The sequence below is a fragment of the Bemisia tabaci genome, chromosome 5, assembly GCF_918797505.1.
Source record: "Bemisia tabaci chromosome 5, PGI_BMITA_v3".
NCBI lineage: Eukaryota > Metazoa > Arthropoda > Insecta > Hemiptera > Aleyrodidae > Bemisia > Bemisia tabaci.
In genome coordinates this window covers 40,151,295-40,167,558 of record NC_092797.1, presented here as the reverse complement: position 1 = coordinate 40,167,558, position 16,264 = coordinate 40,151,295, and the positions used below count along the sequence as shown (strand labels likewise).

General features: G+C 37.3%; 2 protein-coding genes across 2 annotated transcripts; one reads left to right on the top strand and one right to left on the bottom strand.

Annotated features, from left to right (window-relative positions):
• Nucleotides 1–195: 195 nt before the first annotated feature.
• On the bottom strand, nucleotides 196–6,373 carry veli (L27 and PDZ_signaling domain-containing protein veli). Its single transcript, XM_019056854.2, has 4 exons — nucleotides 6,118–6,373; nucleotides 4,501–4,542; nucleotides 3,311–3,669; nucleotides 196–1,595 (listed from the first exon to the last, which is right to left on the bottom strand). Exons 1-4 carry the CDS (start codon nucleotides 6,152–6,154, stop codon nucleotides 1,437–1,439), a joined length of 597 nt encoding a protein of 198 aa, XP_018912399.1. The 5' UTR covers nucleotides 6,155–6,373; the 3' UTR covers nucleotides 196–1,436.
• Nucleotides 6,374–6,961: 588 nt separating this feature from the next.
• ATPsynB (ATP synthase subunit b, mitochondrial) lies at nucleotides 6,962–14,369 on the top strand. The gene is made up of 5 exons (XM_019056937.2): nucleotides 6,962–7,131; nucleotides 8,818–9,090; nucleotides 9,636–9,799; nucleotides 12,654–12,842; nucleotides 14,024–14,369. Exons 1-5 carry the CDS (start codon nucleotides 7,104–7,106, stop codon nucleotides 14,198–14,200), a joined length of 831 nt encoding a protein of 276 aa, XP_018912482.2. The 5' UTR covers nucleotides 6,962–7,103; the 3' UTR covers nucleotides 14,201–14,369.
• The last annotated feature ends 1,895 nt before the right edge of the window (nucleotides 14,370–16,264 follow it).

Here is a 16,264-nt window from a genome sequence, read left to right as displayed (position 1 = left end):
CAACCTAACCACCCTAGTAAGATTTAAGGAGTGATTTTGCTGGGTGAAACTTGAGCAAATCATAGCATTTCTGTTGACATGTTACAACATGTTTAAAGATACAGAGAGATCATAAAGGCTTGCCAAAATATTACAATTATTTTCGATAGATCAGGGTGTAATGATATGATTTTGAATTAAAAAGATTTCATGAGCTAATCAGATAGCATTAACTTAGTCTTTTATTTTTTAACTAGGCTTAATTTTCATGTACAGTTGATGAATATAATACAAGATCATGGTTGATATTGTACAACAGGAAGAACAACTCAAGCTTACAATTAAGGTGAAATACATAACAGTAAATTTTCTGAACGATAGTTATTGCTAATTTTAGTTTTGACATGTGATTACCATAGTGAAGAAAGGAATAAAATGCAGATGATTTGAAGGTACATTGGATGTGGTCAAAGTTTTGTCAGTAAAAGCCTCTTTTTCAAAAATTTGCAGTTATTGTTCAAAATTATTTCCGATTCACTATTATTACTCTTAATAATTTGCGTGTGCTCAATAAACTCTCACTGCACCCACCAGCATAAAAAGATTCTTTTACATTAGTATAGTTTCAAAATACAAGGACCTACCAGGACTGTCACAGTAAAAAAATGAGTAAATTCACTTTGCTTGTTAGTGAAAAAAATAAATGTTCAGTAAGAATATTAATGAGCCAACATTGTTATAGTAAAGTCAAATGTATACTGAGATTTCATTTCAAAATAGTCAATCGCTGCTGAAGAGTTTTAACGTTACTACTATAACTTAAAAATTGATATCTTTCTTAGAAACTGGATGTAACTGTTTCTTTAAAGGTAGCAAAGAAACTAATGGTATTTGATCCTGGAAAATTTCTTTGAATTTTAAACAGGTATGGTACACATATAGAACATAAACATTCAAGAGAAGTGAACATCAAACTAATGTCTTGATCTACGTTTCAGAGGTCAAGTTTCATGATAAAATTATGTAAGCAGCCAGTCTCAGGCTGTGATAGAAAAATGCAAGTGTGAGGAAAGATCTGTGAACATGCATTTTCCATATAAAACAAACTTAAAAATTTTAAGTAAAAAACTTAATTGTGTAGTTTTTATTCTAGCCACGCATTGAACAAATGCTAAAATGAACAAAAAAAACTTGAAAAAGAATAAAATAATTGTGACTAATTCATTGCTGATGCCAATAGTTGAAATGGCGTGAGAATTGGCCTGGAGTTATTTAAAATAATACATTTCACTTGTCAAAGAGACACAGACATGGAGTAAAAACAAGGGATAAAAATTGAGGAGCAGCCTTTCCTTCTTTGACTTGTTTGCAAAGTGCAAAAGAATGAGCTGAACACATAATACTGTTAAATCAACTTGGTGCTAAATAATTGCACACTATTTCACATACTCGGGCTTCTAATGGAACTGCTGTCGCTTCTTGGCCGCCCTCTGTTTGTCAAATCGCATTTCCATTTCTTCAAGGACCTTAGGTGTATAGCGAACGACTAATTTTACAGAACCTTGAGCTGCTTTCAATAGTTCCACTGCTTTTTCATGGTTTTCCCCTTCAACAGACTGCAATCAGAAATGAAGAGATTTTTAGAGATATTTTCAGTGAAACAGAGTAGAAAATGTATTCTTGAAAGGGCTGAGTAAAAAGATAACTTCAGGACTTTTTTCCAGAAGAGAATGTGAAATGATAGAAGAGTGATTTGCAAGAAACCATTTGTGAAATATTCCTTAGTTTTGGAAACAGACGTGTTGCCACTGCCTTTAAAATTCTGTTTGAGATTGTGGGGAGACAGCAGTTTTCCCGTGCTTGCTTGCAGAATCTCCAATTTTGAACAAATTCTCTCCGCGAATTCGGAGGTTTAGAGAGAGGTTTAAAACTGCTATCTCTTCACAATTATAAATAAAAAATTTGTAAGAATACTACCTTGCCAGAGGTTTCAATCATTTGTTCACAAAACAGTGCAACAATGGCCCTGTTGCAAACTTTTGCTAGAGCAAAAATAAGAGTTGTTCCTTATAAATAATGTCTCAAAAATTACGATGAGTGCATCGGCAAACTTTGAAATGTACTCTAAACTTCACAATCTGCGTGAGAAATTTGCGTTTTTTTAAGCTTCCCACTTCAAAAAGGATACTATGGCATATGTGAACATTTCGTTAGAGGAGTCGTACTATTCAATCCCTGCTCAACATGGCGGACGCTTCCGCGTACAATTGAGGAGAGCTTGAGGTCAATCAAGACAGATATCTATCAACGCGAAAAAAATGTGAATGTAAACACCCCGATTGTTATCAGGTGGTTAGAATCATCGTCCCGTCTCATAGGTTTTGGCGGATTGGCGTCAGCTATGTTGAATTTTGCGAAGGTAGTGTCCATGTGAACAGGGGTTGGATGGAATGACTCCTCTGAGGATATGTTCACCCGCGCCGTGGTATCATCTTTGAAGCGCCTAATTTTGGTACAGTTTTCGTGACTTGTCTGAGAGTGAAGGTAGAAAAACAGGAGACTACTACATGCTGAAAATGAGTCTAATAATTAGTTTCGGTCGCAATCAAAGTTACGTCAAAGAGTATATTTCTTTGCAATTTAAACAGTGATTGCATGAGCTTTGTCTCTCTAAAATGAAAAAGTTTCTGTGTTCCTACAAAAATTTACTTTAGCTCATAACAAAAAAAACAAAACCATCTCTCTATCAACAGAATTTAATTCAAATGTATTATAGTTGTGCTAAGGTCATGAGATATGGAAAAAGTTGCCACTGATATTTTGAAATCTGAATATTTTATCTTCCAATAGATCACTTAAAACACAAAGGCAAAAAGAAAAAATTGAATCATCGCCAGGAGCTCTCAAACTCTGGTTTTTCAATTTCATTATTAGTGTATTTTCCGAAGGAAATACACTATTTTAAGTATACATGCTACTTGTAAGCCATCAATGATTCAAGTTTACACACAATTGCACAGTTCTGTACTTTTATGGACGCGTTGTACACAAATTTCTGCATTTTTTTGGTTATCATTATTCCTATACCTTAAACTTTCCTTTTGAGTTACTATAGTAAGCTTTGGTTTCAGTTTTTCATCTTTCGATTTTTAAAAATGAGAGCACTTAGAAAAGACCTGTATTGTCTTTTCATTTGCCTCTCTTGCAGTCTTCAGATGAGTTCTTCTAAAAGTAAATCTAAAGCTAATGAAAAGTAAATAGTAAATAATAATGAGCTGAAGTTGGTAATTTAATATGTTTGCCGAAACGCAAATAAACGCCACAGACTCACCACTCCATTGACTGAAAGTAATTGATCACCGCGTTTTAGGCCACCATGTCGATCAGCCACACCACCTGGAATAATTCTTGAGATGTAAATAGGTGAATTTTGCTCTTTCCCTCCCATGACATTGAAACCTAGACCTTCCTCTGTTTTTGGTAATTCAACGACTCTCGGATGAGCATGTCCTTCGCTGGCTGCGAATGCTGCCACTGTTGCTTTGGCTGTTGCGGAGGCACGAATGTCAGGTGAACCTTGAACGTCCACAGTTTCATAAACATGTTCATAAACTTCCCGCACCGAGGCTAAAAAATCACTCTGGAGCACCTTTTGTAAGGCAGCTAGTTTAGTGACAGGCACTTCGCCACCTGGAAAAAGATGATAGGTATATTGTAGAAAGGCAATGGAGCTCTTGCATGCCACAAGAACATGTGATTTAAGTACTGTTCCCCTTCCAAATTTTGGCTTTAGGCTATAGGCTTTACAAAAACTAACTTTTTCCGCGTTTTAGAAGATCGAATTTAAAGTTCTATAGCTTGTTAGAAAGCTGAGAGTGTGACACACAAAACCCTTTTTGCCGGTTTTTTATTCATGGAACCGTTAAAAAGATATGGCACTATCATACTTACTTTTGAGACAACCCTTGTATGGTGGCGGGATGAGACTAAAGCCCTATCTTCATCATGCAATATATCGAATTTTGATGATATACCATTACCATGCTGTTTTACATTTTCGATAATCCATCCGCAGCTAAAGAGATAATCTTGAGGAGGGCAGTATAAATGCCACAATTTTCATAATTGAGTAAGTATTTGACTCGGCATTCTGATGATGCATTCAAAAGTGTCTAATTTGGGTTTGAATGTCTTTTTTCTCATAGGAAAACAAATAAAAGACAATGACTGATTTTATCTAAGTGCCTGTTTGCACCGCAGGTGCCATTACGTTTTGAGTTTCTTGGTTCTTCTCTTAGTTGCTTCCAACCTTTTTCAACTTTGAACCCTGTCTTTTTCATAAGAAAATTAATTATGAGGACCAAATTCTTTAAAAAAAAATGCTTTTAATGGTGGCTCCGCAGCTTGCCATAAACTTGCAAACTCTCAGGCAATGGAGAGGGATTACATAGTTTCGAATTAATTTCTGAGGCTCCCTCAGTTATTGTTTTAGATGGGAACTGGATATAAAGGAAAACTTACTTTTTTGAAGCCTTTCAAGTAGTTCAGCCGCTCTTTTGACATCTAGAAACAATATGAAAAAAGTAGTGAAATTAACATTTTACCATTGAGAGATTTTGATAACTTCTAGAATATTTAGATAGGATATAACTCAAAATGAGTAATTTCATGCCAAAAAGGGAATCTTTTTGTAAAGTTACAGAGGTGTTGTCAGATGAGTTGACCATTGTTACTTTCGGTTTGCAAGTATTTTCGCGTAACTACTATCCACATGAAAACATCCGACTCTCCCAGAAGCAAGAACACAAGCTTAGATTAGTTATTAAATACTTTCAAACCTTGTGGTACTTTAATTTTTAGCCACACAGAAATCACAACCATGTATAAGTCGCGAATCAAAACTGATAAGTAATTTTTTCACGATACGATCATGAGACGGATGTTTTCAAGGTGAATAGTTGCGAACACCACTTTGTGCAGAGACCTAAATTCGTCGTCTGTGCTTGCAAACAAAAAGTAAACAATGGTATCAACTTATCTGACGACACCTCTTGTCCATACTAAATCAGTCAGTGCATTTTCAGACTGAGACAGAAGATCCGCGAGCTCGATTCTCGCAATTAATTTCCATGCTAAAATTATATCAGACGATCTTCTGTTACCGTCTAAGGATGCATTAACTTATTTGGCATTGACTCAATCTCTCAACCAGAGGATAAGTGCTTCAACACCCAAAGAGGAACATGTAGTAACAGGGAACTGAGATGGAAAATAAATAGTGAAAAAAGCTATTATGAAGCTATTTGTTAAAATTATAATTGGTTGACTCTGTGACATATCCTAAGGTGTCCATGCTTGATTTTTTTTTGCTTTCATTGGCTTCTCATGTACAGAAAATTTCACTTACACCTTGTGACCAATTCGACGGTGAAAGTCGGCAATCACCCGTTTGCGGTGTCTGAAAATCTCCGCCTCTACGTCATTTTTATAAAGGAGAACAAATTGATGTTGTTTCTTGAAGTTTTTGCAGAATTTTCTTCGCATTGAGAAGAAAAATCATGACAGTTTTAAAGAATTGCCGTTGAGTAGTTTTCCATTTAAAAAATAAAGTATGACAGGAAGTCTGCGACGTCGCAAACCGAGTTATGTGATTGCCGACTTTCACCGTCGAATTGTCGTTAGTCAGCATCGTTGACAAAATATCTGATGGTGATGGAGTTACTGTGGTGCCAATACAAGAATTGGGACTTTTGCTTCTGTTATGAATAGGTAAATCAGATCGACAAAAACAAATCTATTGTTAAAACATAACCTCGATTGCAAGAGGCACACTGAGGAATGCCAACAAAAGCAAGCAGTCAAAGATATTACAGTCACATTAGCACTATTTTGCTGATGGAAATGAAAAGTATCCATTGAAAACAAGGAGAAATCGCCAATATACCTGAAGTATGTAAAGGGAAGGAACCATTTATTTGATACTGTAAGAGTTAACTGGTAACATATCGAAGCAAGAGTACTTGAGCCACCAGCTAACACAATTGTAAACTTAGATGGAATGATTTGGATTCTTTATTTTCCTGCTTTAAAATCTACTTCCAAGCAACCCAATAATTACAAAAATATTATATGCAATACCTTTAGCTAGTGTCAAAGGTTCTCCGACGGCTGCCATTTAATACCACACTATAGTAATGACTAACACTTGATCGCAGACACTTCTAAATTAATTAATTTACTTTGTGCTTATGAAATTTTCTACAGCAGTCTACAAAAATTTATTGTTATGTCTTAGTTCAATGGTTTAAAATAGTTAATGAATGAACGAAGGCTCTCGGAAAGCGAAAATCCAGCTGAAGCTAAGTGATATGAATGATAACAGATAAGAATAAGATCAACGCTGCCATACCACGGAAATACGTCTTATGAGGCATCAGGCGTTGTCAAATGCCGTTTGACCAATCACTAATTTTCAGGATAATTAAGGAATATCTCTATTCAGATTTTTGAGAAGGTTTTTTTGTTAATTGGTCTAAAAATTTCAAGTATTTCAAGGAAAACAGATGATAACATTCTTCAAAAATTATTATTCTCTAAAAAGAAATTTGGCAACATTTAAATGCTCATACGGCATTTTCAATTTTATCACAACAGAACCGACATTAGATAAAGAAATAGGAGGTGGTCGCATTTTGAGGATTTGTTCATCCCGTGACGTAGACAGGTACAATATGGCTGCGATAACAGCTTATTCCGAAATTCCTAAAACGAGTAAGGAAAACGGACGATGTCCGTTTTTCACTTACATTTATTTAGTTCAATTCATAATATGATTTCCAACACTTTTCATGTGACATAGACATATTTTCCACTATTCAAGAAAATCGATTATGTAGAGCGTCTGTACCTGTCCTACGTCATCGAATCGCCGTTCGCCAGAGTCGACGTTGTGCCCGTCACTTCTACCCTGCCTGTTCGGTTCTGACCTCTCCTCTCTTGACGAGGAAAGCTCCAACTTGAATCGCTCGGAACCCATCCCGTAATCGCTCAGCCTCAGTTGCACTTTTCCCAATTCTGTGACTTTACCGTCGCGACTGAATTGAAATTTTAGTTTTCGGGACAAAATGTTGGCGAGACAGCTTTTACGTGCTGGTAAGTTACAGTTTAATTGATTTTCAGTATCAAGTTCTTTCTAGGTTATATGCCCCAGAATATTGATGAAGGTTATTTACCAATATCTTACTCCAAACTTATATTCTTAGTCAGTAGCTCTTCCTCGCCCGTGCACCTTCGGACTAAGCGTCATTAACGTATGCAGTGCACCCAGCAGAATGTAATTCAGTCAAGTTTGTACGCGCCCAAGATGAGCGTTTCTTATCATGGTGTCGATACTCTCCTAATCCTGGTCACTGAGAGCCTCCCGTAGAACTAAGTAGAAGCATTGCAGGAGGTCTCTTTTGAGGTCGTTATAATTTCGCATCACAGTTCTCGAAGGTGGACAGTTGTAAACAGAGTTATACTTCATTTAATTTTGCACATTGAATGCCCCTCATTCAACCCTATCAAAACTACTCATGCGCTGGCATTTGTCTCCCTCACGTTAGAGCTTGTGCATTGTGTGTTGAGACATACTTCCAAGTATTGTTTATGTCACCATTCATCAGTGGTGCCATCTAACTGCATGTATCAACCTGTTGAGTGGCGCTAATTCAAAGCTGATCAGAGATTGATGTTTGACTCAACAAACGATGCGCTAGCTCTAGATGCTATGCTTAGCTTCCACCGTAATCTTTGTTTATCCTCAACCATATTCGTTCAGTCTGCATCTCCTTTTTTCCGCTAAATATTTACCTCCTAAGAATGAAGAGAAACAATGTCAAGAGCCGTTTAATCACAGTAGCGGGCCAAGTTATACAAAACAGGCTTGAATGTAAATTTATGCTGTGTAAAAACAAATTCACAAGCACTTAAATGAACTAATCTATTTTGATGTGACACCTACCTCATCTGAGTTAATCTTTCCACAATGTTCCTCTTATCTCCTACTGAGGTGTTATAGGTGGCTCATCTGAGTTAATCTTTCCACAATGTTCCTCTTATCTCCTACTGAGGTGTTATAAGGGCTTTTTTTTTATCCGTGGAACGCATGGATCGCAATGATAGCGGTTCGGGCTGGTTCAACCAGCCTGAACCAACCTCAACCTACCTCGTAAGAGTGATCCAAGCGTTCCACTGGAACACATGGAACAGTTGGATCGCGCCAGTGGGACGCGATATAAAAACGATGCGTCCCGTTGTGGTTCGGATAAAAAAAAGGCCCTATAGGTGGATGGAGTTTAATTTGTAGTGTTTCAGTATTAGTGACAGTATGTTCAGGTAAACCAAACGACTTTCAGGCACAGGCACTTGAAACGCTGTGAAGATAGAGCTCGCGCATTGTATGTTGAGACAAACATCAATCTTTGATTAGCTCAGAATTAGCACCACTCAACAGGTCAATACATGCAGTCAGATGGCACCACTGGTGGTGGTGACATAAACAATACTTTGACATTTCTCTCAACATACGGTGTTCAAGCTCTAGATGGGATTAGCCCTTGGGAGCTATTTGAGGGGGGCAAAAATCGCAGCAGTTTTCTAACTTAGAAGACCAATCACTTCCTCAAGTTTAGTCAGTAAAAACACATAAATTGGTTCACCCCAGACTGCTGGTTGAAAATCAAGCAAAGAGGTAAATTGACTATTTCTGCAAGATGAAAACGCTTCTAAAATTTGGACCTGAATTAATATAGCTATTTAGAGATGTGATAATATTCTCTGTTTTTTACCTTGTTGCAGGGAATTTGAGGCACACAAGCCGCGTCTTTAGCTCTTCTCAGGTTACTCCACCAGCTCCATCCCAATCGCCCCTTGAAGCAGCATACAAAAAGTATGTGGTTGATGCAAAACCTTGGGAAAAGCCTGTAATCCCCGTAATGGTCACAGAGGGTCCTGAGCGAGATGAAAAAAATTTTCCCAGACCGACAATCAAACTACATGCTGACCCTTGCAGATTCTTATTCATCCCTGAATCTTGGTTTGATATGCTCTACAATAAACTTGGAGTAACTGGTGCGTTCCATTGTTCTATTATTATTTCTTTACTTTTAATCAAATTATCAACAGAAACTATTCTTGTTAAGAATTTTTTGTTTCCAGGAGAATTTAGTTCTCTCTCTACCTCTCTTTTGTATCTTTCCAGTGTGAATGAAACTCAGGAAGCATAGTTTCCAGATAGGTGTCTTACTAATTTTTGGTAATCTCATCAAAGTAGTTCTAATGAGAAGGGGTGAAGACCTTTACCACTAATGATCGAGTTTTCAGTACCGACGAAAATGTGCCCTCTGTTGCCATTTTATCAGTTTCATGGGCCAAACAACATATCATACAGGTACACCAAACAGGTTTACTTTTACTCAGGACTAGTACACTTTTGGTATTTCAGAACGAAAGGTCCCAATAAATCACCAACAAGACATCGAATTTTTCTTTATGCAAATCCTAGCGCAGGTACTTCGAGAAATTGATTTAGCAAGGCTCAAAATATTCTCTCATTGCAGAGCAGCTATGTTCCACTTGATATTAATAAGGTTTTTCTCATTGCTCTTTTTTTCCAGGTCCCTACACTCTTGGTGGCGGTTATATTATGTATTTGTTCAGCAAAGAAATTTGGGTTATGGATCACGATCTGCCCTATGTAGCTTGTCTCTTTACCGTCCTTGCCGGTACTTACTACAAATATGGAGACTTAATCGCCAGATACTTTATAGACAATATGGAAGTGAGTAATTGCAGAAATAGAATTTTGTCTAGTTATAGAAAGTACTTTCATACGGAGAGAGTGGTCATTTTGGTTACTAACGCCAATCGATTACAAGATCTTAGTCCTTCATAGAATTCACCAAAATAGAAACACAATTTTGGCTTACTAGCATACATTGAATGACTTTGATGATGTTTTCACAATTTCTTCCAGTTTAAAAAACAATTAATTAGAAGTGGAGAAAGAAAAGGAGAGATATATGTTACATCATCAGTTGGCCCATTAGTTATTTGTAAATTTATGTTGAATGGTGCTGTTCTTTGATGTAACATTTGTCTCTTCTTTTCTTTCCCCAGGTCTAATACTGAATTCTACTTAGGGACATGCGTGTAATGGAAACAAAAGTATTGATAGAAACTCATGAATTGGTTTTATTCCTATCCATAGTAAACATATCATGTTTACGGTGTTTTAAAATTACTGCTTTCATTTCATATCATTGAAAGTGAATAAATCAACATCATTCCTTAAAGTTTTCACAAAATTTTCTTCGCTTTTAAAAGAAAGATTATGAAAGTTTTAAAGAATTGTCACTGAGTAGTTTTCCATTTAAATTATAAAGTATGACAGGAAATTTGCAACGATGCAAACCGAGATACTTTATTTGGAAATTTCACAGGGGTTATTCCATGCCAAATCAGGCCAAAATACAGGATTTTTTTAATTAAAAGAATTAAACTTTTAAAATTTTGAAAAAATTATAGCAAGTGCACGAAGCCACTAAGAGCTCAAGTGCAAAATTTCATCGTGGTAGTATGATAGTCTCAAAAGTTACGACCAAAAATCGAGAGCTAATTCAGGTATGGGGCACCGTGGAGGGAAAATTGGATGGGCGACCTGAGTCGCCAGTTCTCGGAAGCAGCCGGTCGGAGCCACAGCTTGGCTCATCCCGCAGTCAACAAATTCTAACCCTGTATTGTACAAATGAAAAATGCCATACTAACATTCATGGAGGCGTTTTCCATCCTGAGTAGAGTTTCCTACTTCTCTGGCGTACACAAATCAAACAAGTTTACCACCTGACCAAGGAGGATTATGTTAAAACTATTCAGGAATTTCAGAGATCTTTTGAGAGACACTGAACGAAAGAATGGTATTTATGTTTCTCTAGTAATAAATCATTTCATTCTCATCACTATAGGTACTCATAAAAAGTCTTAGGATACTCCTGTTAGGCATGATTCAAATTCTGGAAAATTTACAGTCATGGCGCAGCATAATGAAAAAGAATAATGCAAACGCACTTCTAGCATTTTGGCCCGCAGCCATCTGGACCGGCCGCTTCTGAGAACCGGTGACTCGAGAACTCAAGAACGGGTTGTCAGTCAAATTTTCCTCCGCGGGTGTGCTCTGTACCTGAATTAGCTCCAGTTTATTGGTCCTAACTTTTGATGCCATCAATGATTTCATTTGTATCTTTCCTCTAATCATTGTCTTTATATATACGGGGTGTCCCAGAGCCGTACCAGGCTTTTTTCTGGTTTGATTTAGGTTGGACGAAGTCGGCAACCGCGGGGTAGAATATAGAATCGACCCTAAGAAATCCGAATTTCATGGTCTCAAACCCCCCCCCCCACCCCCCCCAGCATTCCTAGGGGGGTAAAGGGGGGGTCTTGATCCTACAAGTCGGGTTTTTCGATCGAATTTCGATTCGGTTTCATTAGAATTGAAAAGTACGGAAAATTTCTCGTGAAATCGACCCCTAAAAATCCAAAATCGGACCACTTTACGCCCATAAATGAACTCTCAAAGAGGGGGGCAGTAGCCCCCTACATAGAGTCTCTTTGGTCAAAAATTGATACAGATTCTCCGGTTAAAGATGATTTACCACGAAATCGACCCCAAGGAATACGATTTTTATGGTCCCGAAGCCCCCCTCGCCTCCCTTGGGGGGCAAATGGAGAAGGCAAAATTACAAAAGTCGGGGGAAATTGTGACACCCATTTTATCCCCCCCCCCCTCACAAGGGAGGCTAGGGGGGCTTCAGGACCATAAAAATCGGATTCCTTGGGGTCGATTTTGTGGTAAACCATCTTTATCCGGAGAATCTGCATCAATTTTTGACCAAAGGGAAACAATGGAGGGGGCGGGGTCGCTGTCCCCCTCTTAAGGGATCATTTTAGAGCGCAAAGTGGTCTGGTTTTGAATTTTTAGGGGTCGATTTCACATGAAATTTCCCGTTCTTTTCAATTCTAATGAAAACTAATTGAAATTCGATCGAAAACCCCAACTTTTAGGATCGTGATCCCCCCTTTATCCCCCTAGGGATGCTGAGGGGTATCAAGACCATGAAATAAGGATTTCTTGGGGTCATTTCCGTTTTCAACCCTGCGGTTGCCGACTTCGTCCGACCTAAATCAAACAAGAAATAGGCCTGGTGCGGGCGCTCTGGGACACCCTCTGTACACAAATATATATTTCTGTACTATGTACAAACACTTATATTTTTACTCTCTCGCTCCCCTAGGGTAGAGAGGAAGTATTGTCATCCCCCAAGAAAAAAAAAAAAAAAAAGTTGACATTTTTCAAGGTTGATTTCTAGAAGTTGTGTTTTGTGAATTCCTTTTCCTTGTTAAATTTTGAAGAGAAATCATGTTCTGTAATCCCTCAATTTGTACCTTGTCTAGAAGGCCGTTTCTTACCACGTCTAGGGGCTCTTTGTCATGATACATTTTGAAGTCCTATTTAATTGAACCTCCAACAGTTCCTTATGGTATTAGGTAATTATTATTCTATCATTGAAGACTCACATAATGTTATGTGAAAGTATTTCACTTTTACTTACTATTCTTGACTTTATTGTATTTTACAGAGAGAGGAAAATATTATGAAAAACTGGAAATTGAAGAATATGCAAGCTCATGAGGACAACATAAAAATGTTTGAGAAGGAAATTTGGCGCTCAGAATCTCAAAAAGAAATATTCGTGGCAAAGAAGGAAAATGTTTTGATGCAATTGGAAGCAGAATATAGGAGACGTGCCAACGAAGTCTACCAACAAGTATGCTGACATATTCTCTTCTCTTATCTCTTTTCTCCTCAATAAGTTTTAATTTCAACAAAAATAATCCTGATCAGTTGTTTAGATGAGTTCATTGCACTTAGTCCACTGGAATTTTCCCAGATTTTTTCGAACTATATTAACTCATGAAAAATGAGCTATAAGTTGTGTACTTTGATTTCTGATCTAACCACCACTGACAAAACCAAGGTGATCTCTGAAAATATTCCTCCTACTGTTGGTACTCTTCTGACTGTGTCATGTCTCTGCTGCAATTCATATTTGATGCAGTTGCTGTCAAAGCATCAGCCAATAATGTAAATTTTTACCAGCAGTTGTGCTAAAAGTATGTAACTACCACAAATTGTAAATTAAAAGGGTTTAAAATAGCCCTTCTTCAGCACATTAGAATTAGCTATCTATGTTTGGGAGAGTATTGCCATCCCTGTGTGGCTCTCTGATTGGCTCATCAGTTCTAGACTTTCAGGGGGCCCCCAAGTTGACCCAATGTTAACGAACCAGAACAAGAGGAATTCGTATTATCGGGTGAGAATTGAATGATATCACACTAAGGCCTTGTCTCCACAAGATGTTCATGAGATTTGTTCCAAGTTCGAATTGTAGGAATTAAACCTCTGGGCTTTTTCTTTGTTAAACAAAATAAAAAAAGTTCTTATACTTCTCTCAGAGTAGCTTTTAGGACTCCACAAGGACTCTGCTAGGTACTGTGACTAGTATTGACTAACTCAATATTTATTCCCAACTTCACATGGGAGATGTTTCTCTGGGACAAATCCTATGAAATGTCGTGTGGAAACAAGGCCTAAAAGGGTAATTTTCGGCATCTTGTTTGTTTAAATTGGACGAAACTTGTAGTAGAGGGGCTATCGTGAAAGCCTCAAACTCGCTGACCAATCAGAGAGCGGAGAACTTTTTCTGTAGTAAAGGGGTCGAGATACCATTATTCTCCTGTACAAAGGTACTCTGATAAGAATGTGTAATTGTGTGCTTTGTGATTCCAAGTTAGGCTTTGGTCAGGATTTACTCAGAAGTCATGGAATGAAAACAAATAATTAGCTACTAACCTTGTGTAACCACCGATAGCTCAGTTTTGATAAGAGTTGTGATTGTGAAGGACCACTTGGAGGAACAGAATTTAATGAAATGAATTTTTGTTCTAGGTTAAAAGACGTTTGGACTACCAATTACAAATTCAAACCATTGATCGGCGTATTGCTCACAAGCACATGGTGAACTGGATAATTGATAATGTCAAAAAATCAATCACCCCTCAGCAAGAAAAAGAATCTTTGAAGAAGTGCTTTGCAGATCTCCAATCTCTCGCTGCTAAAGCCTAATCTTTTACTAAGCTGTAACTCATGTTTAGCTATCCATAGGGTATAAGCACCAGAAATAAAGTCTCTCCTTAATTTTATCTATTCTTGTAATCGGATTCTATTCTTAAGTTTTTAGTCCCTAATTTTGAATATGTTCTTTGTTTCGAAAAATAAATTGTTATAATGAGTATTTTTTGAGGGTCTTATTTTTGTAGTCTTTCATGACAACTGAAGATCAAAATTGTACCACCATATTGATCTTCAGTGCATTTTAGTCGTGTTTCTCAATTACAAATGACATTTCTGATGAAATCTTTATTTTATGTAATAAAGAAAATTAGTACAGAGCTGCGAGAATGACAGGAAAGGAATTGTTGAATTGATTACAGATGGAGGCATGGGGCTCTGTCCTTTTTTCCCCTTCTCTCCCACCCCCTTCACAGTGTAGATGCAGCATTAAAATTGGACCGTGTTAAACAAAAAGGAACCAAGCCACATCAGCTATTGCCAAATTTAATCAGGCAATTTAATTTTTTACATGAAAACGGTTGTGCGGATTTTTGTGCAAATTTCTACAAATTTTCTCCATAATACAAAGCAAATTCCCTAAAATTTGCAAAGGAATCCGCACAAACGTTCTCTCGTAAAAAATCAAATTCTCCTGTTAAATTTGGCAATAGCTGTGGGTTGTTTCCTTTCTGTTTAATGCGGTCCAATTATCCATATAAATGAAATGATGAGAATTTATGAGAATAAATAAGGAGAGATGAGATTACTTTAATTCAATGAATCTTTCATGCCAAAGTTGAAAATCCATTCTCGAAGTCAAAATTAGTCAAATATATTTCTTCTAAATTAAAGCCAAAGCATTTTGCTGGTCTATGGTACAGAAGCAAAATATCCTACTTATAAATTTAAACCCTTCATTTAAATAGAATTCTGACGAAAAATATCAAGGATCTAATACTTCATCTGTTGATTACAAACAGGAAAGAAAGGGTGCAGACTTCTCACTTTAGAGTATGAGGATGCAAAAAAGGTTCGAAGTCTGGTAGAGAGGAATGGAGGAAGCGACTTTCTTTCAGGGTGTTCAGCAATTTCCAAAAATAAAATTCTCTGACAAATACGGCAAAAAAAACCGGGGAAAAATTAAAAATTCCCTGACAAAAAGGAAAAATACCTATTCCTAATTCTTCGACACAGTCGAACTGATTTGATGTGAGAATTTGTTCATGTTTTAGGGATATAATGTAATAAATAGAGCAAAATATATGGTGCCTGAACTTGCACAAGATACGTTTGCCTAGTTTTTAAAATTTAAAAAACATCAGCAGAAATTCTGGTAGAAATTTTAGTAGCGATTCGATTTTTCTGAAACTTGATTCATGAACAATTTTCAGCACAAAGAAAATCCTTGTTTATCGGTTTCCTTGACACCAAAATCGCTAACATAATGAAATTCCCTGACATTTTCTTTAATTTCCCCGACTTATGAAAAGAAAAGAAAATTTCCTGATATTTCCCGGATTTCCAGATCGCTAGACACTCTTGTTACTACTTCTCTCACCTTCATACACATTATATTGAGATTGAGTGAGTGCGAATTAGTCAAGCTTGGAAGCTTATACACAGGGTTATTCAAAAGTTACGCACCACTGATCATAACTTCAGTTCTAATTACGATATCGACAGACAGTTTGTGGCATCCTTCCTCATATCGAGGGGGAAACTTTTTGAGGTACTTTCCAGTTCTTCACCCCCCCCCCCCCCCGGGAAGGGGGGCAGCTCAAAAATTTCAAATGGCAACTCCCATCATGTGATACATCATTAGATAGAGCATAGCCGCCGAACCTACTCTAAAAAATGAAGGTACGGGCCCCCAAACTAACCTTTGGACCCCCCTAACTTTTGATAGAGGGGTTGGATCGACTTTCGATTTGCGCCAAAAATGTTCTTTTTTTATGCTGTCCCTAACGATGTATCACAGGTTGATATTTGAAATTTTTTAGTTGCCCCCCGCCCGATTGGAAAGTACCTCAAAAAGTTTCTCCCTCAATATTAGGAAGGACGCCATAAACCGTAAGT

What these genes read in the sequence shown, in the direction of transcription:
- veli (XM_019056854.2), bottom strand. Translation starts at nt 6,154, where the DNA reads ATGGCAGCCGTCGGAGAACCTTTGACACTAGCTAAAG. An exon ending in ACTTGAAAGGCTTCAAAAAA is followed by an intron (nt 3,670 to 4,500) that starts GTAAGTTTTCCT and finishes ATCTTTTTCCAG; the next exon opens with GTGGCGAAGTGCCTGTCACT. An exon ending in TACTTTCAGTCAATGGAGTG is followed by an intron (nt 1,596 to 3,310) that starts GTGAGTCTGTGG and finishes TTCTGATTGCAG; the next exon opens with TCTGTTGAAGGGGAAAACCA.
- ATPsynB (XM_019056937.2), top strand. Translation starts at nt 7,104, where the DNA reads ATGTTGGCGAGACAGCTTTTACGTGCTG. An exon ending in GAGACAGCTTTTACGTGCTG is followed by an intron (nt 7,132 to 8,817) that starts GTAAGTTACAGT and finishes ACCTTGTTGCAG; the next exon opens with GGAATTTGAGGCACACAAGC. An exon ending in CAATAAACTTGGAGTAACTG is followed by an intron (nt 9,091 to 9,635) that starts GTGCGTTCCATT and finishes CTTTTTTTCCAG; the next exon opens with GTCCCTACACTCTTGGTGGC.